Genomic DNA, 26,407 nt, shown 5'->3' on the forward strand with positions numbered 1-26,407 from the left:
GATTACTTCGGTTGATCCCCTGGTATCCTTTGGTTATGAAGATTTGATTTAGTCATGTTTCGGCTCACTTCCCCGCCAGCGTCTCCGTCGTCGGACGGGCCGCGTGAAAGCCGCAACTTCCCTGTCTCTGTTGCTGGGCACTGCTTCGTCGGATTGTGTAATGCCGGCAGCTTTGGGACAAGTGTTGGCCCGAATGTACAGCCCAGTCTAGCCTTGATGGACTGTGGTGTAAGGACACTGGGGCAAATGGAAAAGGGTTACCACGATGTTTCTTTTGCAATTTTTATTCCAGTTACTCAGCTCACTGACAGTAGTGATATTATCTTGAGTTGGAATTCAAACTCCCGGCCCGTACCTAGCCTCATGTGCTTGCTCTCCCAGTGGCTGGCGAAGGCCCCCTTACTGATCACTTCAGCACATGACTTGGCACTCAAGCCCGAAGACACTCCCATCAGCTTGTGACCGGTGTCAGATATTTAAGTACTGAGGAAAGTTAATGCAGTGCGGGAAGTCGCACCCTGTGAGTGGTAGAATGCGCTGAAAAGATAACGTAGTAAGCAGCGGAGTCGGGCTGGCTACACTTCCAGATTACTCGCCGCAAAGGAAAGCTTACTCCGGCGAAGATTCTTCTATAATTGCATTCCAGTTGTGCTACACTTTCGAAATGTGTCCCATAACCGTAGATGTGCAGATAAAGAATACGTGTTGTACAAAAAGAGTCATTATCGTCCCGAGACTTTCCCGTTATTTACCCTGTCTTCATCACCAACGATTATAGCTTACCAAGCCAAGTTTGAGATACTGTCACAGCCAACAAATCCAGCTCACGAGGCAACAACCAACAAGTGCCCACTGTACTTCACCTTTGTCGTCAAGAGTACCAATATCTCATCGCATAACTCAAAGTATGCAAATGGTCTCGTGGAGGTCATAGGAAAATTCGCCTGGGTTGTCAGTATGTGATACCGCAACTTTGACGATCTGGATGGCTCCAGGGCCATCATGTCGCCGTGAGCACCATGGTATAATTGGAGGGAAAAGTTCCGAACAGTTTTGTCTCCCTTGCTCTTATCACCGTTTTGCTAGATATAACCCCTGTAATAGCATCTGAGAGGCCGGGGTGGGCCAAAAACGACGGAGATAGCCAATCACAGTGCGGTTTATTTCGGTGCCTAGAAATGAGCGACCAGCGTAAGCTAGAGACAAAACCAGCATGGTGGTAAAGGTTGGATAAATAACGTGGGAGCACCGTCATCTCGTTTGTTTCGGCTCGTTCGCCTTGCCGGGAACTAAATCCCTTTAACAATCGAGCACTACTGCAGGGCACGACTTTTGACTCAAAGAAACCCAGTCGTTCACTGCATACATGACAATCACAAACCCGGCAAGGGCCATGCGACTTGCCAAATCGGGGCCCGATGGCAGGGTAGCAGCAAACTCTCCAGCGAGGAGGGCTGGGGTGCCGCCGCAACCGCAGTCAAATGACCAACACCAACACCAACAACAACATACGACCGTTGCAAGAGACGTCGCGGCGCCCGTTGGTGCGGCACAGCACCATCAACAACAGAACACCCAAATCGTCGATGATGCCAGTTCAAGGCCAACAACAATCGTCGTTCATGATCAACCGCCCCCCGCAGATATCATGACGTCGCAGTTGGATGCCGCACACGCCGTGGACTTTGGGGCGAAATTCATTGGGGGGGGCTGGACGCGATGCCGGGCACAGTGACGAGGGTACAGCCAACTGCTGCACAACCCACTGCTGCTACCACCACTAGAGAGCCGCTCCAACCCCATGATCAGCAGCATTTGCAGAGCCATGATCTTACCGCAGCGGGACAGCAAACGCCTCCGGTGGGCCCCTCGCTTTATGCAGATAAGCCACGGCAACGAGTAGAACCGGGCCGACAGGATGAGGAGCGCGACGAGGCAGACTGCCACCCCTTCTGGCTGTCATGGAGAGATATTTCTCTGGGTATCTGGTTGATCATAATAGGTCTACTTAAGATTCCACTCGTCGTTGGAGACGGAAGGGGAAAAGCCTTGCACCATACTCCAGAGTTGTACGGCGACAAAACGGTACGCAAGTGGCCCCGGCTCACAGGCTTTCCTCACGGGTGCGTGGCAGGTTGTTCGGTACGTACTCACTATCAAGATCCCCACAGCCATTGATCAGATGTTCTTTTCCCTCCCTCTCGCCCCCTAAAATGTAGGTATGGCATGGATGATGATTGATAACTAGGTTATTATTCTTTCCCTCTTTCTAGGGACTATGGTACGGATTCTATGATGGTCTGACGGACTGGGTCACACTACCGCACAAAGCAGCAAGGGATGGTGGAGGAGTCCCAGGGTGCTTGAAGGGGTTCCTACGGGGCCTTGCCAATATCTTCTTCAAGCTCAGCGCCGGTTGGTAACCCATTAATCCAGAAGTTGGGTTTATTCCCCACCATATGCAGAGAGCTAACCAGACCTCCAGGTTGCTTCGCTATCGTGTTTCACCCCATCTTCGGGATATACAAGGAATTTGCAAGATTTAAGGCTGTAGTGAACACGAGAAGAGTTCGCGTGCTAAAGACACGCCACCTGTATAATATCGCCCAGGCAGAGAAGCAATGCATGTGAGTCCGGATAGCCTTTCCGGTCGGTTCGCTACTAAGTCAACGGAGACCAAAGTCAATGAACTGAACTCAGTAGGTCTTGCCCTTGTACATAATAGTGTAGAACATTACAAGTTACTTCACCACATATCCAGGACCATTTCGGCCGAAAATGGCCATCAGAAGCAAGCAAAGACGGAGCAGCTCCTGCTATCACATGGTCTTCTCCAGCAGTCTGGCTTTGAAGTCGTGGATATTCTCAGATCGGCCGACCACACCCAGCCAATTGCAGTACAGAGTTGTCTCCACCAAATCTGCCATTAGGTGACTTTTCTCAATTCACCGTTTTCTGTCATTACAGATGAGAGGATGACCCCATGTAATTTTCGCTGCCATTTCAGGGTGAGTAGGTCTAGACAGACGCCTTTAGGCTCGGAGTGTTCTACTAACAACCCCAGCCTATCACCACTCCACCGGTAGCCTAACATTACGCTCTGACCTTTACACTATCTCCTGGAAAGAAGTAGGGAGATATTCTCTACAAGGACTTAGGGCCCATTTGTATATATCTCACCGGTCGCTACTACAGTAGCGCATCCATACACCTACCCAGCCAGCACGTTTTTACCGTACTAATTCGATGTCTCATAAGTTTGGGAGGTATGTTTCAAAGTTTCTCATACATAGACAAGGCCTGTAGATACTTCATATAATGTGGAAAGCGGCGTCTCCTGATCAACAAACCTCTGAGGGCCGACGTTTACTGATACGATCTTACCAAATATGAGATAGGTTGGGATATTTACGTCGTCCCTCTCATGAATTAACCTTGGTGGAGGGTCACCCCCTGTATCTCGCTGACACAATAAATAGTCAGAGTCGCATAGCTCTATGCAAAGATCTTCTGCATACGGAGTACAGAACCAACTATAGGCACACAGACACTGAGAAACTCCGGGATATATACAGACATACGCCCTCTCGCAGTCCTACTCATTTCATCTCTCCTACTACGAACCCCCCCCCCCCTGATTTGCTTCTTGTCTCATCTGCCGCTTCCGCTGTGTCTCTCCCTAAGCCTCCTTTCCTATGCACCTGGCCCTCTTCTCCCTTACATCGGTCTCTTGCTTGGACAGCAAAGCGAGCAAGCACTCGCCGTGATGAGATATACACGAGAGGTACGCTGAAGCTAAGTACAGCGTCGACTATCAAACAGATGATATGAGCGCCCAGGGCTTCATCTCCCGCTTCCAAGAACCCCCAGACGCATTGCAGCATAGCCACAATTTCAGACTCTGGACCATGCGGATGTTGTTTCTAATTACAGGCCAGTCTTCATGTGTTTGGCGAGATCTCCTGTGTTTAGCCGTTGGGCTGTACTCTATACTGCAAAAGCTAATGTTACCATATCCAGGGGGCTTTTCAGGAGCTCGAGCTTTCACAACCACGGACCAGACCATTCTTGCGAGTACGTGCGAGGAGTGAGCGGAGATCGGGATAAAGTAATTTACACTGGTGCGGGCTCGTATATTCAAACTAAGTACAATTTCATAAACGCCACGCTATAGATGTCTTGCTAATCTGTTACAGTGCTACACCATCGATAATTAACCGAAACTCCATGCCATCCGTAAAGCCTCCGTACAAAATCGCACAAATAGAGAGCGAGAGAAAGAAGAAAAAATGGGACAGAAGAACGAAAGAAAAGGTACATGCGACACAGCTCGAGAGGCGGTCTAGCAATGAAGACCTGTTGGAACGAGAAACGCCAAAAAAGATGAGGACGAAAAACAATGCAACAGTGAGGTTTGGCTTACGCAGCAGCGGCGGTAGCAACCGTGCTCTGCTCCAAGCCCTCCTGTTGTTTCTTGACGTTGTACTCGTACTGCGAGTTCATTACCAGATCCATCTTGGCCTTGACGTCGTCTGCCTCGTCGTGGCGATGGACTTCTCGCAGCTCCACCTCGAGCTTGCCGAGGAAGATCATCAAGGTGCTGGGCCCGAGTCCCTTGAACAGTTCGTAGTTGAAATCGGCCAGTTCCTTGCGCCGCTCAAAGTTCTCGATGTAGTCGACCATCTCGTAGCCCAGGTGGATACCGGCGTCCGTATCTCTCATCTTCCGGAACACCACCATCAGAATGACGCTTGCGTATACGCGTTCGTATGGGTCGGCCTTCCCCTCTTTCGAGTTACGGATGCCCCGCAGCATGTTGCGAGCCTCCACGTAGTACCGGTTTCGTTGGTAAATCGCCGCCTGTTCGATCATTAGGTGGAGTTTGTTATGACCAAGCTTATCGGCTCGCGCCACGAGTCTGTCAATCACGGGCTTGGCCTCGTAGAGACCCATCATTCCAGTAGCCTCCATGATACTGATCGTAAGCCCACGCAGATCATTGACAAAGCCAAAAGCGGCCGACTCCTCGCCCAAGAAAGGCTCGAGGTGGTCGAAATAGCATTCCATCAGGGCAGGGACATTCTGTGCGAATTCAAACTGGTCCATGCGAGCCAGCTGAGACATGATGATATAGAGGGGATGATGCTCGCTAAACATCTTTTTGCACAGACCACTCACGTATCGGAGGAAAGTCTGGGCCAAGTTCCTTCCGACGGTGTCGTAGAACATGAAGCGAATGGTTTGTTGACAGATATAAATGACGAGGCGGGGGATCCTGAGGCTCAATGATATACTCGGTGGCGGCAAAGCAACGTTGGAAAATGCAGAACGCTCGCTTGATCCTGTCTGGCTGGTTGGAGCGGTTCTCGTATAAGAACTCGAAGCCTGGGTTGAAGTCGTTGTACCAAGCATCGAGTTTGACACATTCCGTGTCCAAGAGAGATGTATCAGAGTTTTGTGACAAAGTCCATAAACCAGTCGAAAAAGTGCTGGATATGTAATGCCGAGCAAAGAACATGGACTTCTCGGGAAACATGAGAGCGTCAGGTTGATCCAAAAGGCGAAGGGTGCCGGTAGGTAATGTCATCCTCGCCGCTGCGTTACGGCCTGACGCTGTTGACTTGGTCTTGGACTTGAAGGAGAGGGATGATCCGGAGGACAACAAAGTCTCACGTGACGAAGAAGCATGGGATCCACGTGATACGCGCGACCTGGAAGATCCTTGTGAAGCTCCAGAGCCCGTCTTGTTTTGGCCCGCGAAGCGCGACGATGCCGTCACAAGACTTGGCTCGGTATGGTCCAATACCGTCGACATCCATGTGCCTGAATCAGCAATGGAAGGATCAGTCGTTTCGCTGAATGCATAGCTCGGGACCGTGCGCTGTGGCAGGGTGTGAGTGTTGTTGGAATTGGCTGGATCCAATTGCGACGTGCTAATGAATTCCTGCCATCCCGCCGGGGGCACGATGCAGTCGGGATTTGTAACATGCCGCAATGCTGGACCAACTCTCTCCTTGGGAGGAAGCATATGGTCATTTGGTCCCGGCTGAGTTGGATCGTCTCCTTCTTCAGAACCAACAGGAGGGTGCATATAGCATGGGGGGTTCGTTCGGATCCGAGCATCCCCTATCGGATATATGATTGGGGGTTGCGCCCAGGGATTCATGCTGGCTGTATGTTCTTGCTCCAGGAGTTGCAGCGCCCGCGCGGAATTCATTTCATCAAACATGCCATAGTCTTGAGAAGGAGGCGGCATGTTTGATTGCGCGTTTGACTGCGGATTTGACTGCGTGTTAGAATGCGACGACGACGCGATGCTCTCTTCCGGTTCCTCTGTTGTGGCCCGGCGTCTCTTCTTGTTGCTCTTTGGCTCGGGACGACCTTTGCGCAAGCCCCATTTCTGGTAGATGTGCACCTGGTACATCTTGGGACTGCATGCTGGTGTGAGTAAAACGGGACGAAATCGAATGGACCAGGATATGCTTACGTTGCGTGGAAGTCATGGTCTTCTCGCATGATGCGCATCACGTTGGGTAACGAGTGGCACATGAAGAGAGCCGAGATGGTGTTTTTGTACTTGTCCAGTCTTCGGGCTTGGCCCACTTGGACTGGGAGTCCAGCGCGGGCATGCCGCTCCGTGAAAGGTCCATATTATCCATGGCCGGTCGGACGATCGCCGGGAGGACCAAAGTATACCGGTAGGACTTTGTCTTACTCGAGCGTCGTTGTCCGGATTCGCCGTCGGACTTGATTCCTTGCAGATGAATTGACGAGAGGGAGCAGGAACGAGCAAAGAGAGCGAGGGTGGGTGGGTTGAGGCGGGTCAAAAAGAGTTCGTTCTGTGCAGCTCACCCCGGTCGTTCTGGCAGTCGAGCGAAATACGTAGGATCAGGCCAGGAGCAGGACGAATTGGGGGCTTCGAACACGACACCCTTTGCCGAGACTGCCAGCCAACGGTGGTCAGCCAATAGCCTTCATCGGCATCCTTGCCCGTCAGTCTCAAACGGGCTAAGTTTTAGGAGGCTAGTCCGATGACGGAATAGGCTGCCGCTCGCCCCCGCCGGCTTTCCGTCGTGATTGGCTTGTTTGCTCAGATTAGCCGCCCACTGAATCCTTCCCGTTACCGTCGCGCCCTCCTTGATCTTATCGAGCCAGCCGGTGCTCTCCTCAGCACTCAAATCAAGGTGAGGATCTGCAATCCATAGCTCTCTGCCGCCTAAAACGGTAGCGGCTGAGTCGTTGCTTCAGATTGCACCTCGAACTGAGTTTCTGTACCACGTGACCTCGTTTCAAGCTGATGATGGAGGCTTCCAATCAAGCAATTCATAACAGCTGCTATTAGTACCATTCGGCGCCAAAGGAAGCACTGCGCCCGCTGCAAGTGTGTTTGAACATGTCCTTTCTTTCTCTACCAACTCAACTAAACTCTAGGGTATGATAAAGAGGCATCCATCCGCCTCCATTAGCGAAGTATCTGCCATATGCATATGTAACCAGTAAGCAATGCTAAACCTTTGGACGCCATTTTCCTGATCCTCCGCCGATAATGCAATGCAATGATGAAGAGATTGGCTCAAATGAGACCAAACAAACAGACAAAAAAAGATGACAAAATGCGGGTGCCGTTCGGCTCGAATGGGTTGGTTGGTGATGGTCGGTCGGTAGGGCGGGCAGGGCTTGGCCTTGCGTGTCCCGACTTCCGTGCGCTGTGACCGTTGCGGGGGCTCCATACCTGCTGCACCTGCACCAGCAACCAAGTTTGATCGTGGATCAGGATCCCTGATCGTAGCGCAACTCGATCGGCTCCCACAGATCAATTGATTGAGAATCCTTCTAGGGGCTTCTAGGGCCGCTTAAGCTTCGTCGTTGCCCCCGCTGATGATGCCGTAGCCTGTACGCTTCTGCAGTTGAGGCGCGTTCTCGGAGGATTTCTGTAAATGGAATATGTTAGCTTTCTGAAACAAATTGGCCAGAGCCACAATGCAACGTACCTCTGTCCGCTTCCAGATGCCGGCCCCAGTAGTGTGCATCTCGGCATCTTCCTCGCGCTCCTCGACCTCAGAGCGTTTCCAGATACCGGCGCCGGTGGTGTGCATCTCGCCGTCTTCCTCACGCTTCCAGATGCCAGCCCCGTCGGTGTGCATCTCGCTCTCCTCCTCACGCTTCCAGATGCCGGCACCGTTGGTGGACATCTGAGCGCCCTCAGCGCGCTTCCAGATGCCAGCCCCAGAGCTTTGGGTGGTGACTGTCTTGCTAGTGGTCTCCGCCACTGGCGCCGCGAGAGCGCTGGCAATGATGGTCAAGCCAAACAGGAGAGACTTGGTCTGCATCTTGAAGGCTGGTAATGGTGTGGTGAGAGATGAGATGATATTAAGAACAGGAGACTGTGACGTGATGTCTGGACGTCTGGATGTCTGGTGAAGATGAAGATGGAGCAGAGTGACGATGATGTTGGACGAATGGAGAGGGTATGCCAAGGGTTCTTATAAGTCGGATCTGATGTAGTGCCGGGATGACTTGATGAAGAATAGAGGTTACATTGGAAGCATTGAGTGCATCTCGTTGGCCCTTATATACCTGGGTGAGACATGTCATGACAAACGTTCGAAGTATCGAGTGATGCCCCAAAAGGCAGGAGGTACGTGATGGAGATCCATCGAACTTGATCATGTTTGGGCACCTTGGCCGCCATATCGACTCGGTGAGGGTATGAGATACACAGCGGCAGCATAAGGGACGGCTCTGTGGGAAAGGTAGACGATACTCAGGCTCGAAGTCGGAAGACACTTGCCATCGGACTTGGCCTTGGTACTATGATAGCGTAGGCGGTAAAAGAACGAATCAAGAAATACATCACTTTCACCGCATGAATCCTAAAGGCTGGAAAGTTCTTTTCCTTCGAAAGTACAAGTCGGTAAAACGCCAAAGATTTACGACGGAATTCGCTTTGTCGAGTGTGATCGGGTTCGGGGGGCCAGCGCAGAGGGCCAATCAGCGCGTACGTGCATGGAGCTGTAAAATGGCGTTGCGAAGCTTGGCAAGGACACAGCAAGGAACCGCATAGCTTGCACAGCCAATGCAAGTGCATCCCTCCCGTGAGAGGCTGGTCTTTCCTGGTACATCGCGGGGTGATAAATGATAAAATGACCCAAGCGACCGGGGTCTGCACCCTGCTCGCCAGTGCCAACCCCGCCCCTGCTCGTGATCCCTGCTGCTACCCCAATTAACCATTGGCCTGCTGTCAGAGCTGCAGATCAAAAAATCTTCAAGCAGCATGCTTGCTTTTGGGGCCCGGGCTGTGGGTACATGACCGTGACTCTATGCATAGGTACCTAGCATGGAGCACCTACGCCGAACTGTAGTGCCCTTCGATGATCTTGGGTTTCGATTACAGAAAGTTTGGGATAGTCCGCGGACACCTCTGCATTTTCTTCCTCGTTTTCCTCCTCCAAAACACCGTCAAATTCATGGTTGTGTCGCTGGTGGACAGATACGTTCCAAGAGGACGAACGCTGCTAGATGCGACTGTCTACCTGCACCTGCATGCCAAATCTGGATCATACCAATATTGGGCGGGACCCCTGCCTGTTACCGGTCTGTCAGTTCACTGAAATATTATGCAGTTGCTACCCGTTTGTGCATGCCGCAGGTGTGCGAGACTCTGGGGGATAGCCCTCAGCCCATTCCCAACCGTTGGTGTCCACCCTGCTCGGTGATTTGTTCAGCGGTAGTCCCAACGTCATCTTACGGACTATTACCGTATTGTAACCCGTTCCATGGCGCCGGTACTTGCCTGAAGAGCCTATACAGTGGAAATCGCCCCCCCTGTGATTGGCTCCAGGATCCCTACCACAACTATCGTGGAAGCAAACACAAAGGCGTGTGTGCTGCCTTCTGCCACACACACCCCGAGTCCCCGGTCAAGTGGTGTTTCCAACAGTCTAGTAGATGTCTCTAAGCCCCTGGCGGAAGCCGAAATTAGTCGCGATTCGACCCTTGTGGCACATAACCGATGCCGTGGGACGTTTGATGAGTGATATGCGCCCATTGGCACTTGCTTGAGTGTGTTTGCACAGGGAACATGGGTATCACAACTCTATTATTTTGACTGGAAGTAGCGTGGAGCTCTCTATATTGCTATGTAGCTTTCATCCCGACTCGAAACCAACACCCTAATGTCCTTGGCGCATCTTTATATTCTCCCTGACAAAATGACAAGTGGCGCCTAGTTCATAACGGCGATAGCCTAGTGGAGTCTCACCTGAGATATGTACATAGCACAGTGAAACATTTTTCCTGTGGGTTGCCTATCTCTTAGAGTCGAGGGCTGTATACAAACGAGATAACACGGCATTCCTTTTGAAACGAGTACAGATCACAATTTCAAAATGTTGGGGAACCCTCAGTCTCTCCCCGTGACGAATTTTCGATGCAGGGAGTGTGAGTGTAACGATCAGGCCGTATCCAGACCTGTCATTTTTCATTCCGGTTGAGGAGCCGAATCATGCATCTAGGGAACCTGCAGGCCTCATTTCGAAACTTTCTGCGCACGCTGTTCGGCAAGACCGGGGCTGAAACCTACTATAACCGACTACTGGAGATGAGACAACCGGCGGTAAAGGACGGTCAGCAAACGCTTATTACACAACCTAACAGGGAAGGCGAAATCAGAATATGACTATTTGTAGTAGTATTAGACTCTTCTCCCTCCCGTCCCCCCTTTTTTGGGGTGATGTGCCTGACACGTAGGATATGAGCTAATGCAGGAACCGCGGGCTACTTTCATGCAATACCGGCCACGGGCAGCCCGCCACCATGCAAAGAGAATGCCGTGTAACGCTCGAAAATAGGAACGCGTGCTCAGCTGCAGTGCCACGGTGCCACGCGTTCAAAACAACAAAAAAGAAACGACGAAAAAAAGCATTTCGTTTGACGAACGCGAGGCAATGCAAGATGCTTCAAATGTCGCTTGTTTGATAAGCAAAAAAGGGGCAGTCATCACCACAGCTATGTGGAGTTACGAAGGTAAGCCATGCCAAAGGTGGAACTGCGTCGGAAAGAGAGATTTGGTAATTTCATAGAAGTGATAAGCTTGTTTCCTTTTAATACAGGTCGAGAAGCTTGAAGTTTACTCGAGGTTTCGGGACACAGCCCCTTGGGACTCAGATTTGATCCATCACTGCAGCTTTGATCCATCACTGTCGTCCCTGTCTTCCCCAAGATGAGTGCCAATCATCTTGCCAGTGCTACCATCCGTGAAAGTCTCTAGGGAATTCTGCCGTGCTACTCAAACGAGATTCCCGAACCCAGGCTCTGCGTGCTCCCGGGTCTTATCGCGCTGTCTGTTGTGTATCCCGAAGCCACTTGTTGTAAAACCCGTGCCACCGGTGTTGTCCTCCGCTGTGTTCACCGAACCAGCAACTGGCTCGGTAGCTTCAATGCCCTCGGTGAGTTCGGTTAAGGGTGCTGCCAATACAACTGCTCCAAGCAGGAAGCCGGTAAATATGCTGGTGATCTGCATTATGTGTTGATTGGCCGTTTATGCCGTAGATGACAAGTCGTCAGTCGCCGTTCCTGTTCTTGTAGTCCCGGAAGTTGTTTTAAGCAATAGTTCTTGAGTAAGTTCAATCACAGATAGCAGTAGAATGCAGCCGGGATATGTAGCCGCAAAGGAGCAGAGTCGAAGTTTCCGAGTAGAATAGTATTCATTTATAGCTTCAACACTTTATACTCTGCTCTTGCAACAAGTTCCGTACGCACCTAAACTGCCGCTATTTGATTCCATGAAAGCAAGTCCATTTTGGTGATAAATATGCTCAGTCAATCTCAACGGATTCTCTCGGGTCGTATGCCAATGATCAGCCTAATATGTGATCAACGCAAATAATGGTATCATTTCTATCATTAGATTGCCATGTGACTGTACGTCGACTTGCATGAAAGAGCCTCATAGAGGTACATATATCAAGTGCCCGGTTAAAAATCTAGAAGCGTCTTCTGAACGAGGCAATAGCGCTCTGATTAGCCTAGGCGCGCGGTTCTCACGGCCCCCTTTTCGTATAGTATGCATACGACGGTGGTGTCTACACACTTAGCCAGCTGCAGCACATGCCTTTTTGAGACCACTCAGCGGCTTGGCAGTTGCATAATATTGCAACCCTACACTGATAGGCTGGCCTGGGCAACGATGCAGATTTATACCACGTAGGGAAGGTGACGTTGGCAAGTAGGATAAAAAAGTCCGGGCCGGGCCGCTAGATGAACATGTCCAATCAATCTAGATGCACACAATCAATCACACTGTCTAGTTGTTGTCACTTCAGATTCATGGATTCATGCACCTCAACCTGTAACAAGCGACAGAGATGGTAGGGGGTTGGTGTGGTATCAGCCCCTCAACATGTCACTGTTTCCAGTTTGAGCATCTGCATGCACCAAGCCGCGCTCTTCAGCCTCCTTAAATTATGCCATGCACGACACGGCCTGTAAAGGGAAGGTGGAATTATATTGCAGATGCCACATAAGTAAAGCCGACAGAAGCCATGAGTAGTCGTGGATAAAGATGCAGTCGAGAGTGCGTACATACATGTGCAAAGGTCCGATTGCGACCACGGAACAACGGAAGAGCATGAATCAGACGGCTGGTGGATGGCCCTCATCATACCACCAAGTCGCCGCTTCGTCTCCGCTGTCTCGTTCTCAAGGCGATCGAACTGTTGTGGCCAGGTGCTTGTTGATGCCCATTTAGACAGCATTCACGTTTTCTGACTGGCTTGGCGAGTACAGGCTAACGCTTGCTCGCTTGGGCATCTGTAAAATGGGATGGCAGCAGTAAAATGCCCGGCCTCTTTTCTTGCAGTTGTGTGGTGTATCATCCCCGATATACCCTCTCAGTGTATTGCATACATCGGGACCTTGGGCTCTTCGATGCTTGCCTGCCCCTCGGCGACTACTGCTGGCAGCAGATCTTGACGCTATCTTCAAGCGACCCATGGTTACCTCGAGCGAAGAGGACACGTGTGAGATTCCAAACAGTATCCCCAACGACTTCATTGGCCGTGTGGTTCCTGCAGAAAGCGGCGATACCTGTGGGGACTCGACGCAACATAACTGGAAGGTCCGGGCCTTTCAAAGTTGGGGGCCGAATCGGTAGCAACCCCGATCCACAATCATTGGAAGGATTCGCTCATTCGCTACGTTCCTGCCTAAACCGAAGAGAAAGAGGGCTCATTACTTGGGAGGTCAACCAACTTGGCCCCGTCGGGGGCCGAGCACGGGTCTCGCAAGGGCCATCAATTCGGAGGTTGTGGCGCGTATTGGGCCGCATGAGGAAGAGGGGAAAAGGAGGGGCGTGGGGGGCGTTCGGTCAATTACCATGAACAACACCAGTTTGCCGCAACGCCTACCCAACTACTAAAGGCTGTCGATCTGCCTGTCAAAGTGGATTGCGAATTTATATGCCAGTTTTGCCTCACAGTTACTCTTCAGCAAAGCGGTCAATTCATCTCAAGCCTACTCTCTTGAGGACCGAGTACTACATATAGTTAAGGAAGCAGTTGTATTAGGAATGAGAGACCAAAAACCCTTTGCATAATGCTCACGACCTGTACCCAATAACACCAACTATGATAGGCTGGCCATTAAAACCAAGGAAGCATCGACTCAATATCTCCGGCCAGTTGATTGAACTATGGTTATTTCAACGGTGTCGCTTTACGCAATCTCAGACTTCTTCTGACGCCCCATCCGGGGCGGACGACGGTCTTCACTCCTCCTTCAGTAGCGGAGACGGCTTGACCCTCAGCACTCGTGGTCAAGGGCGCTGTTAGAGCTGCGGCGCCATAGATCAAAGCAACAAGGATATGCTTGGTATGCATCTTGGAACTGGGATGTGGAACAATGGTGACCTGGTATCAAGTTAGCCTCTCGGCCCATTTCGGACGCCGTGGGGGACATAGATCTAACTTTTGAATATCGCCCATATTCTCAACAGGACGCATTCTTGCTTTACATGATCACTTGCCTGGTCGGGATTACTATGTAGACTTATGGTATTAAAGGGGTCTAGGTGATGGACAGCCGACTATTGATTTGTATCGAGACCAAGTACGCACTCTCCCCGAGTGCTACGTGTAGCGAGACTCTAGGCTTGCCGATCCTTGCTAAGTCGAAGATTATTGTTGATGGCAAAACTTGACGCCGTCTTCAAGTGGCCCGCCATTCCCATATGCAAAGATACATTGCGCGATATAAGATCCCATGCACTAATTTCCCATTCGGCCTGAGGCATTTCTGCAAAGGACGACGATATCTTTGGGGCCCAGGTGCAATACAACTGAGCGGCTCGGGCCTCTTGGCATGGGGTCCGGAAGTCAGAACCAAGCTTGAAGCGACCTAGTTATGCTCCTGCCTGAAACGAAGAGAAAAGGGGAGTTCCATCGTATGGAACTCGGTTCTTGGCTTGCGTTATCTTCAGTCGTCTTCCTCCTCCTCGGCTTCTTCGTCCTCGCCGTCGTCTTGTTGGCGGCTCTGCGGCAGGTTATGTTGGGTCGTCACCTTCTGCACCACTGCCTTGACCTCTTTGACGAACGCGTCATCCACCACCTTGGGATCCCGTCCCGCCCCCTCCAAGTCCTTCTTAGCCACGCGAATGACAGCCGTCGCGAGCAAATCGAGCTCTTCGCCAGTCAGGTCCTGGCCCGCATCAGCGCGCTTCTGGGTGTGCCCCTCGAGGAACTCGGGCAGGGTCTGCTTGATGCGCAGCCAGGGGTCCTGTCCTCGTGCCAGGAGCCGTCGTCGGCGTTGAAGGCGGCGTCGAGGTCGTAGCTGTAGTAGCTGTCGAAGGCCGCCTTCGCTTTCAGGTACTTGGCCGTCAGGATGGAGTTGACGGTCTTCTGGCGTGCGTACTTGGGGGCGTTCTTCTTAGCGTCGGCCTCGCGTTCGTCGGCGGTGCGGGGCTTGTACTGCAGTCCGCTCAAGGTGGCGACGGGCGTCGAGCCGGCGGCGATTGGCTGGCTGGTGAACTCCATGGCGTAGGTAGGTAGGTTAGGGTCGGAAACGCTGAGGAAGTTGTGTGTGTATGGATGTGTGTTTACGTGAATTGTGTGACGACCTCGATTCTGACGTAGAGAAGGCTGAAAGGGTTAAAGCGCCGGGGTTGCGGGGAAGGTCGTCCAGGTAAGATTAAAGCCCTGAAGTTGGGTCAGGGGTTTGTGATTAGTGGCTTGACGATCTGCAGTCACGGGCGCCTATTGACAGTGACCGGGCTTGCAAGGACCGCGAAGTGAACTATGTTCATCAGATATGTGCAATTGCCGTGGCAATCGGCTGCTTCGATGCCTCGGTGATAGAGGCTGAAACTGAAACAGCCTTGTCATATATTGTGAGCATTGAGCACAATATTATGCGAATATGTCGTTTGAGTTGTGACGTCAGTGCTACCGTATCTCTCTTCTTCTCGTCGGGGGGTGGTGGCCTGGGTCAATGAGTGGCCATAGCTTTCAGGAGCAGGAGAAGCCCCGCGCTGCAATACTGCTAGTGATCTCATACCTACAGTCGCGAGGCTTGGTCGCAGTCACGGATTGACGGTGAGCAGCAAGATAGATGGTGCTAAACAAGAGTCCACGGGATTCAAGCAGAGAGACTCGTCGACGATCACCGTAGTACAGTACACTATTTTAGAGTTCCCGGCACTTCCCTTAGAAGTTAGTGCTGTGTTTGAAAGTATGTACTTGTGCCTAGCTAGCTTCACCACCTGCACTTCAATCCCGTTTCCTAGCTTGACTCTGCCCCTCACGAAGACAGCTCCTCTTTCTCTACCTTTCGCAATAGCCCACACATCGCATCAAACGTGACAGGATTCATAGGCGGACAGGTCATGGCCTGCTATCACCAAGATCCGCACTAGAAGCCGCTCAACTTTATATCGGTACTTCAACATATTGGGCATCAATTGACAAAAGTCCACTGTGGGCATGCGGACCTGTTGGAAATCCACCCCATTAGGACGCCCACATGATGAAGCGGCGGTCAAGGGCGCGCAAATCAACAGGACGCTGTAAACGCCTTTGCGACAGTAGCTCACGACGTTACAGTCCAATTCTTCGGCCTCGCCGATGAGCTCCACGAGGAAACATACGGCCAGGGAGCTAACAACGATCACCAGATCCCGACATCGCCTGACCAAACGCCAGCGCTATTGGCTTAATCTCTGTGTGGGCGATGCTTTGCGCAAAACTCGGAATTGTAAAAGTTTACTAACGTAGGAACATAGTAGAGGACTATATACGGCATAGGTACTTCGAGGTGGTAACCAAGGCCTCAGTGTGATGTACTACCCCGCGCTGACAATAAGCCCGGAGATGATGTCCATGGACAGATGCTAACAAGGGGAGTGCATCCAGAAGCGAATCCCCGTGTTGCCAAGTTCCGGGAAGGCTGTCTCAGTCAACCCAGTCAAGCAACGGCCGCAGCTCGGGTCTAGGATCCTGACCGGCTGGGTGTTCAACGGATGGTTTGGCAGGCCCTGCCGACCCAGGTAGTATCGCCGTGACGGTGGCGGTGCAACAAAATTGAATGCTATAGCCTCCCATATCGATATTACTGCGATAAAATCATCGCTTACATGCCGAACTAGTGGGGCCTTTGTCCGGGGAAGCCTAAGACTTGTGTGGCTGACGGGGTTTTTGAAACGGACCCCGGAGCTATCACGAGTCACGTATACCGAGAAGGCCGGCCTCAAAGCGACATGTTCTATTCATAGAACTGCCCACTCCGGCGGCACCCTCAGGCTGAGTATGCCGATTGGATAGTTCATGCCTGTTAAGCCTTCTTTGGATGAACCCGATAAGCTCTGATGCTGTAGCGGGCGAGACTCCGCTGCGTACCGGGGTAGCTGCCGGGAAAGGGAAATTAAGTAGCATCGGCGACCAGGGCTTCGTAGCAGAGTTTTGCCATCAGCCATTATATGAATGACGAGAGGTCTCTGTCACGGACAGCCACCGGAAACTAGTCACCCCTTTGTCCTCTTCTCTCCTTGCACCAATATCCAGCAATACGCCATGCGCCATCTCGCATTCAGCCAGGCAATCGGCCTCCTCGCCGCCGCCGCCATCTCTTCCGTCACGGCAGCCGGCCTCCCCGTGCGCATCGTGGACTGGAACATCCGCTACGCGACGTCGAGCCCCGTGTCCAACGAGAAGCCGTGGTGGGACCTACTGTGCTCCTTCTCGAAGAGCCGGTGTCGCCAACCGCACGTGATCGCGCAGATCCAGTCGATCGTCGATGGCGCCGAGGGTGCCGCCCCCGGCGCGGCCAGCATCGTGGCGCTGCAGGAGGCGCTCCAGAACCAGGTCGACGACATCAACAAGGGGCTAAGCGGGGGCACGGGAACATGGGACCGCATCGGCCACGGCCGCGACGACGGCTACCACGCGGGCGAGTACAACCCCATCTTCTACCGGACGGACCAGCTGCGGCTCGTGCACGAGGAGATGAAGTGGCTGTCGACGACGCCCGACATGCCCTCGCTGAGCTGGGGCGCCGGCAGCCGGCGCGTCGTCGTCGTCGGCGTGTTCGAGCACGTCGCGACGAGCCACCGGTTCATTCACGCCAACACGCACCTCGACAACGTGAGCCCGCAGGCGCGCGCCGAGGGCATCAAGGTCGCCGTCCAGGTCGTGCAGGCCGTGCGCGAGAAGTACCCGGGCCTCGGGGTCACGCTGACGGGTGACTTCAACTCGGTGTCCGGGGCTGCCGGTGACGGCGACGCGTTCCAGACACTGGTGGGGCTCGGCTACCTCACCGAGGTGGCCGACTCGGGCGCGCAGAAGATCGGCGGCATCACGACGACTTGGACCGACTTCAATACAGACGGCATCAGCCGCATCGACTTCGTCTGGCTGGGGCCTAACAGAGAGAACCTCACGACGGCGCAGCGCTGGGAGATCATCGACAACAACGTGGATGGCATGAAGATTAGCGACCATCGGGCGACGTATGCCGATGTGACATTTAACTAATTCATTTCCCTCTTATCTACTAATAATATGTCATTAATACCCGATTTTTCATTCATCCCGTCTCCCGTCAGCTCCGTCTCGGCGACCTGGATCTGCTATATCGAACACTACCTCGCGGTCCCCACCAATTAGCCGCCTCCTGTCTTGCCACGTAGTACTCCCTGCCACGATCGGCACTATCACGCTGTCTGTAGACGCGATCATCCCGCACCACTGCTGGGCCCGGCCCCGCCGAGGAGGCTCTGCGCGGCCGCGCCATCCTGTCCCCATCCGCAGCAGCAGCCATCGTCGTCGGGACGGCGGCAGTGCCACGGCGGCTCGACCTGCGATGCGCCATCTTCCGGTGCTCTGCCTCCGTCACCGCCCTCGCGTCGTAGCCGTGATCACCACCACCGCCGCCGCCAAAAGCCGCGTTCTCGTAGAACAGGCCGTCGTACTTGAAGTCCATGCCGCGGCTCTGCATGACCATGAGCCTCGTCTGCGTGACCTCGCGCTCCATGCGCCGCAGCATGATCTTGACCACCTTCTCGCCCAGGCGCTTGACGTCGGGCTTGGTCCGCCACCAGATGAAGCGGTGCACGAAGGAGCACTGGTACAGCGACTCGAGTTCCTCGGGGCCCAGGAACTCGTGCTTGTGGTCATAGCTCTTTCTTTTGTGGCCGCCATGGCTTTTGTGCTGGGAACCGCCATGCTTGGACGGTGGCGGGGGCGGGTCCAGGCGGGCGGCGCGGAACTTTTCGGTGTTCCATGAGTCGTCGCGATCGAGCTGGTACGCGGCCGACTCGGCGAGGTGCACCTCGTCCAAGGGCAGGAGGAAGGGCCGCTCGAGCTCCTTGAACTGGACCCACAGGTTCTTCAGGGTGTTGTAGTGAGCAGCAGCGTCTCGTCCGTGTACGTGAGCGGCAGGAGGACGACCTCCCCCGTACCGCCACCACCACCATTGCCCTTCCCGTCACCGTTGGTAGCTGCCGCCGCCGAAGTCTCGTGGCGTCTGGCCGCGGCGCGGAGCTTGTGCTGCTGCTCCTGCGTCAGCCGGCTCTGGCGCATCTGGTGCGTGAGGGCCTCTGCTCCTCGCTGAGCTGCTGGCGCACGTTGCCGAAGGCCTCGCGCATCTGCTTGGGCGCCTGGCGGATCGTGGCGACCATGTCGGCGTACAGCGCGATCAGGTTCAGCAGCGTCAGGGCCGCGCCGAAGGCGCCCAGAATGAAGTCGGCCAAGTCGAGGGAGTCGTTGTCGGAGCCGCCCATCTCTTTCTCGTTTTTGTTTCTATTCTCTTCTTTTCTGTTTTGGGGACTCGAGTCAAGTCAAGTTAAGGGTTGCGCAAGCGTCTGTTAATGGTGCGCGTGCGTGGTGGTTGCTTTTTGAATGGATGGTAGACATGCAACCCCCATTTTGCCAGGCGCAGCGACAGAGCTGGCGCCTTCATGTCTCTTTTAAAGGTTTACATTTTGTTCGCATTTCTCCCTTGAAGGTTTTCTGCCTGTTAGCAGGTGAACACCCCGTCTTGCCTGCTGATGCGACCAGTCAGATGGGAAGGGATGGGAGTGCAGATGCCCCAATCGTCAATCAGCTGACAGAAGGTTTGGAGGGTGTGACTGCCACTAGCACCATTAGGTAGCCAATTAGCGGGTTTCGCCCCATTTCAGGAGAGTCACCACCAAAAATGTATGACCTCGCTTTCATGCGGCGTGAATTCGTGCAAAACTGACATCGCCTCCTGTGAAGCCTTAATCACTTAGACTTCTCTTCCGTCACCATGGCCAACGCCACGTCGGCTTCCGCCGGCAACGGATGTGCGGCTTCCGCGACGGCGGGATCCGCAGGACGGCTTCGACGTCGGCAAGCAGATCCCTTCTACGAACTACCCGGGGTCGTACCTGCAGGACCGCAAGAAATGGATCGAGTCCATCCAGCCCCCTCTGGATTCTGCTCGACAGCCCCCCCCACGTCCGGCGCGACGCTGACCGCGGCCGACGGCTGGGCCTACCAGCTCGAGTCCCTGAGCAAGCAGATTAACGAGGTTAGCTGCGAAGCCTCGTACAAGCTCCTGTGGACGGTGCCAACGGAGAGGGGCTGCGGGACCAGCTCTCCGGCTGCGGCGTCCTGACCGAGTGGAAGTTCGAAAGAACCCCTGACGACGTGAAGTTTCAGTGGCACGCCTCGGGCCGCCTGCCCATCGGGACTAAGTCCTGTGTGGACGCGCCCGCTCGAGTCGGCGGGCGGCTCCGGTCAGGGGAACTGCCAAGGGGCCGAGAGGAGGCGCCGGGGGAAGAGATATATCGGTATCGAGGACTGGCCGGGATACGGGGCTGGTAGCAAGCACGTCTTCAAAGTCGAGGAGAAGCGGAACATTGCCATTGAAGACTAGCCTGGCTACGGCGACGATTTCAAGCACGTCTTCGGTTAGTCGTCCGAGGTTTTATTCTTCGAACTTGGCCAGTACATTCAGAGCAGAACATCTTGACGAATACCGTGGTGTAATAAGCACGGAGTCAGTAATGGGCCGTCCTTCACTGGGCAGCCGGCCTTGATTCATCGGTAACTCAGTCTTTAGCAACTACATATCTACTCCAGTACAAAACGACGATTTATCTGTCTGTAATTATGATGGGTAGACCTGGGGCGTGCAATTATATGATCATGTAATCTTGGGTGTACATTACTGCGAATAGGCGGCAAAGGCATCCAGCCCAACCACCATTGATATCATGGACCCGTCTGACCCAAGCCTGTTCCTCCCCTGAACATACATCGTGTAGTTTCATTTGATATACATCGCCATGCAACCGAAACTGCCTTCTGCTCTGGTTTTTAGAGACTGACTGCCAGATTGCTATTGGGTACCTAGCCGGAGTCCCACTCTGAGTATCGATCCTTCCCTCTCGTTGTCGCATTTGCTTGCAGTAGCCTACGCTAGCTAGAATGAAGGACACACCCATATTGAATATGAGACCGTTCCTTCCCTCACCTGTGTAATTGTAGACCACGAAAGGGAACAAGTGCTCCCGTTCTGCCGTCCAAGGGCGGTCAACCTGGGCCAGTGACTGGCTTAAACCGGTGCTTCTCTTCTCCCGATCCTTTCTCTCTTCTCCTTTCTCACCATCCCCTATCCATCCTCCATCTTCACCTCCTCCCCAGTTCACGATGCCATCGTTCCGTGCCACTACACTGATTACCCCCGACGTGGCTTGATGAGTGTTCTTGTCATCTCCATTCCCCAAACCCCACACTGAGATCATACAGTTCCATCATCATATGGCTCTGGTTCCTGACTTTCCCATAGTCTTGGACTCGATGGAAGTGTGGGAGATCAAAGATCTGCTACCAGAACCGGTCTGCACTTTCGACTAGTTATAATGTCGCGAAGTATTCCTATGAGTTAGCAAACATTTCGCCAATACAAATCACCGCACTTGTGGAAGTAGGCATATAGCTTTTGGCAAATATATCAATCAACATATCCCTAGTCCATGTTTCTGGTGAGCTGCATTCGTAAGTTTGTCGCGGTAAAGTGAGATCCATATCCATCAGAAGTAGCATGAGGTAGTGACACAACACACATGGATGCTGTTTTGTTCCAGATCGATCCTGACTGCCAACGATGGTGTCGGGTGTTTGCTTCACCCTCCGATGTTAATGTCAGCTTTGATGCCCAGCTTTTGCTATCGTATGTGCAGTTGTACGTATGCATGGACTGATGTTGGTGGACTTAACCAGTCGGCTTTGGGAATACCTCTAATAACATCAACCCATAGTCGTGGACATTAAGGACCTATTCAGTACTAGAATTTATCTTGTAGACGACGAGGCAGGCATCTTGTGCACCAGGCAGCAGCACACCACTCGGCGGCATTGCAGAATTGACTTGAACTGGAATTGCACTTGCATCCAGCCTTAGGACTCAGTTGTAGCACATTTAAGGCTGCCTGTTTTCGCTCAAGCACGGAGTACTCGAGGATATTCAGCCAAGTGCACATCTTCATCATTGTCCTGTTGTTTGGGAGCGAAATACAGTCCTAGCTCCGCATGCAGTAATTTAGTCTGTCCTATGAAAGCTGCTGCATGCATCTGTTTAATGTAGCGAGGACGTAACAAAGGACGGGATCCATTTGACGATGGAACCGGTGGCTTCCAGTGTCAAGTCCTCGAGTCAGTGTGTAGTAATTAAGAGGTTCAGCATTGGGTGACGCCAATCATTGCCTCGGATCCAACGTCTTCGGTCAAGCTACAGCTCAGTGCAGAAGTGCCCTTAACTGAAGATGAAGAATAAGGAGGGGAGGAGGGAAAGAATTGGGAGGAGTGCAGGTGCTGCCTGCTTTTAAAGATTTGCGTGCAGCGTTGAGGTGGGACCACTCTTTTGACTTCCCCCCTGAATTGGGTGATGGTGGGCATCAGCACAAGATAGACGCAATTAATTCAATAGCGACAAGATGCAAAAACTTATATTATTACTACTATTATTATCTTAACTCAAGAATGCAAACTGTGTAATACCACCTGACCTGTATTGGCGAATTTCAACCGGGCAGAAACCACACTTGAGGTCTGCTTCTGGACTCAGAGATAGCACCCAGGTGTCTGTTGCCCAGGATCAAGGGAATCCCAGACGAGTGCGCAGCTTCATCATCCTCCTTTTCTCAGGGACCATTGTGATCCGGCCCTGTATGCACGCCAACTCATGCATCGAAAATGGTCCTTGAATACGTTGGATGGGTAAAAAGGGAAGAGGCGAAGACGCGACAAGGCCAGGTCTATTTGACGATGGAACCGGTGCTCCTTGGATCACAACATCTCCTCGTGTCAGGGTGTAATAGAGGCTCAACACCGACTGGCGGCCATCATTGCCCCATACGGTCTGAAGAAAGAAGTGGGAGAAGGAACGAACATGTGAATGTTCTGCCTTCTTTTATTAAACTGGCTTGGAGCTTTAGGGAGCCCCACTACTTTGATTTCCCCCCTGAGTTGGATGATGGGGGGCATTGGCACAATCATCAATCCAATCCCAAGAATTTGACAGAGCCAAAATATATAAAGGTCCTCATTGACTGTCGGTTGCTGTGTCAGGTCTGTAGTATAGGGCACGGCGCATTCATTACGATATTTTGACATGGAAGAGGCAATGTTCTCTCGCTTTCCCATGAGGGACATCAATAAGGAACAGAGGGAGCTGCGTGGCTGCACCAGTACCTACCTTATGTAAGTAGTTTGGATGTAACAACGAGACGTTTTGTAACGGATCCAACACCAATCGGCGGTGGCATAGTCGCATGACGCGAGGGGACGATTTCGCCGATTTCCACCTACGTCCCGAGTCGAACGCATGGCTGACCGCCGAGGCTGGGCTCCAACCGACCATGTTCTTGGTAGGAACTCTTTAATGAACGCAGCCTTGTATAGCCGAGCAGAGAAGTCGGAGTTTGATTCGCGGAACATGCCAGGATGGTCTGCTGAGGACGTGCTGCCCTACATGAGAAAGGTGATCTAAAGCCCATCTGCAAGGATTCTGCTGGTTCCTCCAGGCTTCACTCTCCAGCTTGAGGTGTATCATGGCCCATAACCAAGAGACCGCCGTGGATATGACGGCCCTATACAAGTTTTAGGTGACATATTACGCTGGATCAGACTCGAAAACGATTTCATCGCAGCTCTTGGTCGAGGAGGCTGGCCAGCACTCGAGGACAACAATGACGTTGACAGCGCACGATGTAATGCATTGATCCCAGTGAGATACAACAGGATACAGTTCACATTTATATGCAATCTTGGCTCCAGGATGGCAACTAACCCGACTTACTCATGCATTATTCCATTTTTTTTGTTTACCCCCTGAGTTGGACAATGATGATGGTATCATAAAAGTCGCTGGATCTATTTACGTTACAGCACATCCAGCTAAAAGGTAGTCAATTTGATAGCGTAGGGCTAGAAAAGGGGGAGCGGACTGGTTTTAAACACATCAAGTAAGTGAGTAGCCAGGTTAACAACATCCTTCTGGGAAAAGGGGGCTTCCGGGATGACACTCCCTAGATGCATTGATGAAATTCCATGAGGTTATGCAGTGGGGTTATGTAAAGAGCGGGGTTATGCTCTGTGCCCAAGATACCCAACCATAACTTGCAATAACTGACACCATAATGAGCTTGGGAAATTCCTGGTGGCCTACAGTATACTTGGAAGGATTGTCAGGGTTCCTTGGTCATGCACAATTCTTATGAGAGCTAGGCTTGCCGGGCCCTTCTCCAAGCACTTTCTTTGCATGTATGCTATCCGTGCCTTCCGGCCCCACCGGAGCTTCACAAGACATGAGCCACCCTCAACCCGCAACCCCGCCCATCTCCTCTCCTCTCCTCCTCTCTCATATCCCATCTTATAACCCATACTCACCATGGCCGCCCCCGTCACTGAAGTCGTCGATTTTACGCTGTCGCCCTCGGCGGATCCCACCACGGCCTTTTCCGCCGCCTGCGCGACCCTCACGCAGCAGCCCGGCTGCCGCGCCGCGCGCTACTCCCTCCACCACGAGGATGCGTCCAAGCTGACCCTCTTCGTCGACTGGGACTCGATCAGCGCGCACGAGGCCTTGCGCGCCAACGCCGACCTCTACGGGCCCTTCGCCGCCTCCCTGGCGCCCTTCGTCGCGGCCCCGCCCGTGATGTCCCACGTCGCATTCGACCCCCCCGCGAAGGGCGGCGTCCTGGACGTCGCGCCCGCCGTCGAGGTGCTGAACCTGCACTTCCCCGCCGACTACGGCCTGGAGCGGGAGCAGGCGGCCGTGAAGACGCTGGGCGAGTTTGGCGCCATTACGCAGAAGGCGGCGGGGCCGGGGGATATGGACCTGTTGGTCGGCACGCCGGCGCTGGGCTGGGCCGTCGAGGAGGGGAGTGGAAGGGAGAGAAGGTCCGAGTGCTGTTTGCGATGATCGGCTGGGCGAGCGTCGAGGCGCACATGAAGTACCGCGACACCGATGCGTTCCGCGAGAGCATCGGGATGATTCGCGGGTTGGAGGGGTTGAAGGGAATTAGCATGAACCATGTTGCCTGTCAGAAGGCCTAGGAGGAGGGTTCCGGGGCTAAGGGCAAGGCAAAGGACAGAGAAGGGAGCCCTGGAGTTGTTAGTGGGTGGAATAGAAGGCCGTTGCAGGTTGGAGTATTCGAGAACCTCCCGACCAGTCCAGATCATAGCTCCTAGCGGTACCGCCCATGATGCTAACGAGGCAGACGATGTTATCAAAGGTGGAAAGTCGGCGAGGTATTTCTATACGCTGCTGACTGTGGTCACTCGACCAGTGTCGCGAACTCTTACTTTCATAGGCGTCTCTATCAGCCTCGAGCTCAACTTTAGGACTTAGAAATAGACTTCGTCTGTTTTATTGAAGCCTAAAGGCAATTTCAGACGAGTGCAAATTCATCATTGTCCTTGATTTCTTCTTAGGGACCATTGTGACCCGGCCCTGTATGCATGAGACGATCCAACTTTTGCATGATAATGAACGGGCGAGGATGTGTGACAAAGGGACCGGATCTATTTGACGATAGAACCGGCCGGTCGCCCTTGAGCCACGACCTCAGCCTCAAGTCAGTGTGTGATATTTTTAAGGCTCGGCATCGGCCAGCACAGGTCTCGGTCTAGTCCTTGTTTGCTGGTCGATGGCTGTCAGTGTCTCGAAATGGCGATATCTCTTCTTCGGTCTTATTGTCTCATTGACATAGTCAGTACCCAAGGGTCTATGCTCTAAAGTCAGAAGAACATGGAGAAGGTGGGAAATGGACCGACCTTGGGTGCAGTGCAGGTGCTGTCAGCTTTAAATGTGTCTGCAGTTTGAGGGGGTCCACGCTTCTGACTTCACCCCCTGATCTGGATATTCGGGCATCCAGGGTACGCTAATGTCAGATCAACAGCTATTACGAGACCTAGATACATACCATATATTGCTAAATTTGACTCAAGTAGTTCGGGCTTCTGGCATCAACGTATGACAATTCTCTTCGCTAGTCAGCAGTTCATACCCACGAGGAAGTGAAGAAGGACTTACAGGCAAGTGGGTGATATTAAATTACTCTGGAAAGCGCGGAAGGTGCCATCGTCCAAGTCTCGAAGTTTCGTAAGAAAATACTTATAGAGTTCTAATAAACGTTATTGGTGGGCGGGACAGTTGAGGCATTCGGTGGGAAACCAGGGCTAGTAGCAGGATATAATTTTATGGTAGTACACAGAACTTGTTGCGGAAGGTATCTTCCTCAGGTGGCGGATGGTAAAAGAGTTGAAATCAGCTGAGACTCATCCAGGTTGTGCCTTATGAACCAAACGTCCTATCTTCCCGCGAAACACTTTAACTAGAGAAAGCAGTCCTTGGCTCAACCTTTCATAGACTGTGTAGCAGAAATCAT

At 52.8% G+C, this 26,407-nt stretch overlaps 9 protein-coding genes across 9 annotated transcripts; 4 read left to right on the top strand and 5 right to left on the bottom strand.

The window, feature by feature from the left end:
- Positions 1-1,719: 1,719 nt before the first annotated feature.
- Positions 1,720-2,631, top strand: PG994_004958 (uncharacterized protein; the record flags this gene model as incomplete). The annotated part of the gene is made up of 3 exons (XM_066856367.1): positions 1,720-2,142; positions 2,274-2,415; positions 2,486-2,631. The coding sequence occupies 3 exons, from the start codon at positions 1,720-1,722 to the stop codon at positions 2,629-2,631; spliced, it is 711 nt and encodes a 236-aa protein (XP_066718534.1).
- A 1,788-nt stretch (positions 2,632-4,419) lies between these two features.
- On the bottom strand, positions 4,420-6,516 carry PG994_004959 (uncharacterized protein; the record flags this gene model as incomplete). The annotated part of the gene is made up of 3 exons (XM_066856368.1): positions 4,420-5,275; positions 5,331-6,431; positions 6,488-6,516. 3 exons carry the CDS (start codon positions 6,514-6,516, stop codon positions 4,420-4,422), a joined length of 1,986 nt encoding a protein of 661 aa, XP_066718535.1.
- A 1,337-nt stretch (positions 6,517-7,853) lies between these two features.
- On the bottom strand, positions 7,854-8,330 carry PG994_004960 (uncharacterized protein; the record flags this gene model as incomplete). Its single annotated transcript, XM_066856369.1, has 2 exons — positions 7,854-7,931; positions 7,992-8,330. The coding sequence occupies 2 exons, from the start codon at positions 8,328-8,330 to the stop codon at positions 7,854-7,856; spliced, it is 417 nt and encodes a 138-aa protein (XP_066718536.1).
- A 2,957-nt stretch (positions 8,331-11,287) lies between these two features.
- PG994_004961 (uncharacterized protein) lies at positions 11,288-11,521 on the bottom strand (the record flags this gene model as incomplete). Its single annotated transcript, XM_066856370.1, has 1 exon — positions 11,288-11,521. The coding sequence occupies one exon, from the start codon at positions 11,519-11,521 to the stop codon at positions 11,288-11,290; it is 234 nt and encodes a 77-aa protein (XP_066718537.1).
- A 2,951-nt stretch (positions 11,522-14,472) lies between these two features.
- Positions 14,473-15,029, bottom strand: PG994_004962 (uncharacterized protein; the record flags this gene model as incomplete). The annotated part of the gene is made up of 2 exons (XM_066856371.1): positions 14,473-14,826; positions 14,889-15,029. The coding sequence occupies 2 exons, from the start codon at positions 15,027-15,029 to the stop codon at positions 14,473-14,475; spliced, it is 495 nt and encodes a 164-aa protein (XP_066718538.1).
- A 2,031-nt stretch (positions 15,030-17,060) lies between these two features.
- PG994_004963 (uncharacterized protein) lies at positions 17,061-18,020 on the top strand (the record flags this gene model as incomplete). The annotated part of the gene is made up of 1 exon (XM_066856372.1): positions 17,061-18,020. The coding sequence occupies one exon, from the start codon at positions 17,061-17,063 to the stop codon at positions 18,018-18,020; it is 960 nt and encodes a 319-aa protein (XP_066718539.1).
- A 112-nt stretch (positions 18,021-18,132) lies between these two features.
- PG994_004964 (uncharacterized protein) lies at positions 18,133-19,267 on the bottom strand (the record flags this gene model as incomplete). The annotated part of the gene is made up of 3 exons (XM_066856373.1): positions 18,133-18,902; positions 18,947-19,067; positions 19,112-19,267. Coding segments are annotated over 3 exons (1,047 nt in total), but the record flags the coding sequence as incomplete, so codon positions are not given.
- Positions 19,268-19,776: 509 nt separating this feature from the next.
- Positions 19,777-20,388, top strand: PG994_004965 (uncharacterized protein; the record flags this gene model as incomplete). The annotated part of the gene is made up of 2 exons (XM_066856374.1): positions 19,777-20,120; positions 20,208-20,388. 2 exons carry the CDS (start codon positions 19,777-19,779, stop codon positions 20,386-20,388), a joined length of 525 nt encoding a protein of 174 aa, XP_066718541.1.
- A 4,017-nt stretch (positions 20,389-24,405) lies between these two features.
- PG994_004966 (uncharacterized protein) lies at positions 24,406-25,073 on the top strand (the record flags this gene model as incomplete). Its single annotated transcript, XM_066856375.1, has 2 exons — positions 24,406-24,888; positions 24,960-25,073. The coding sequence occupies 2 exons, from the start codon at positions 24,406-24,408 to the stop codon at positions 25,071-25,073; spliced, it is 597 nt and encodes a 198-aa protein (XP_066718542.1).
- Positions 25,074-26,407: the final 1,334 nt, after the last annotated feature.

The sequence above is a fragment of the Apiospora phragmitis genome, assembly GCF_038363925.1.
Source record: "Apiospora phragmitis strain CBS 135458 chromosome Unknown utg000005l:1.0-4161743.0:1.0-4166827.0, whole genome shotgun sequence".
Classification (NCBI taxonomy): domain Eukaryota; kingdom Fungi; phylum Ascomycota; class Sordariomycetes; order Amphisphaeriales; family Apiosporaceae; genus Apiospora; species Apiospora phragmitis.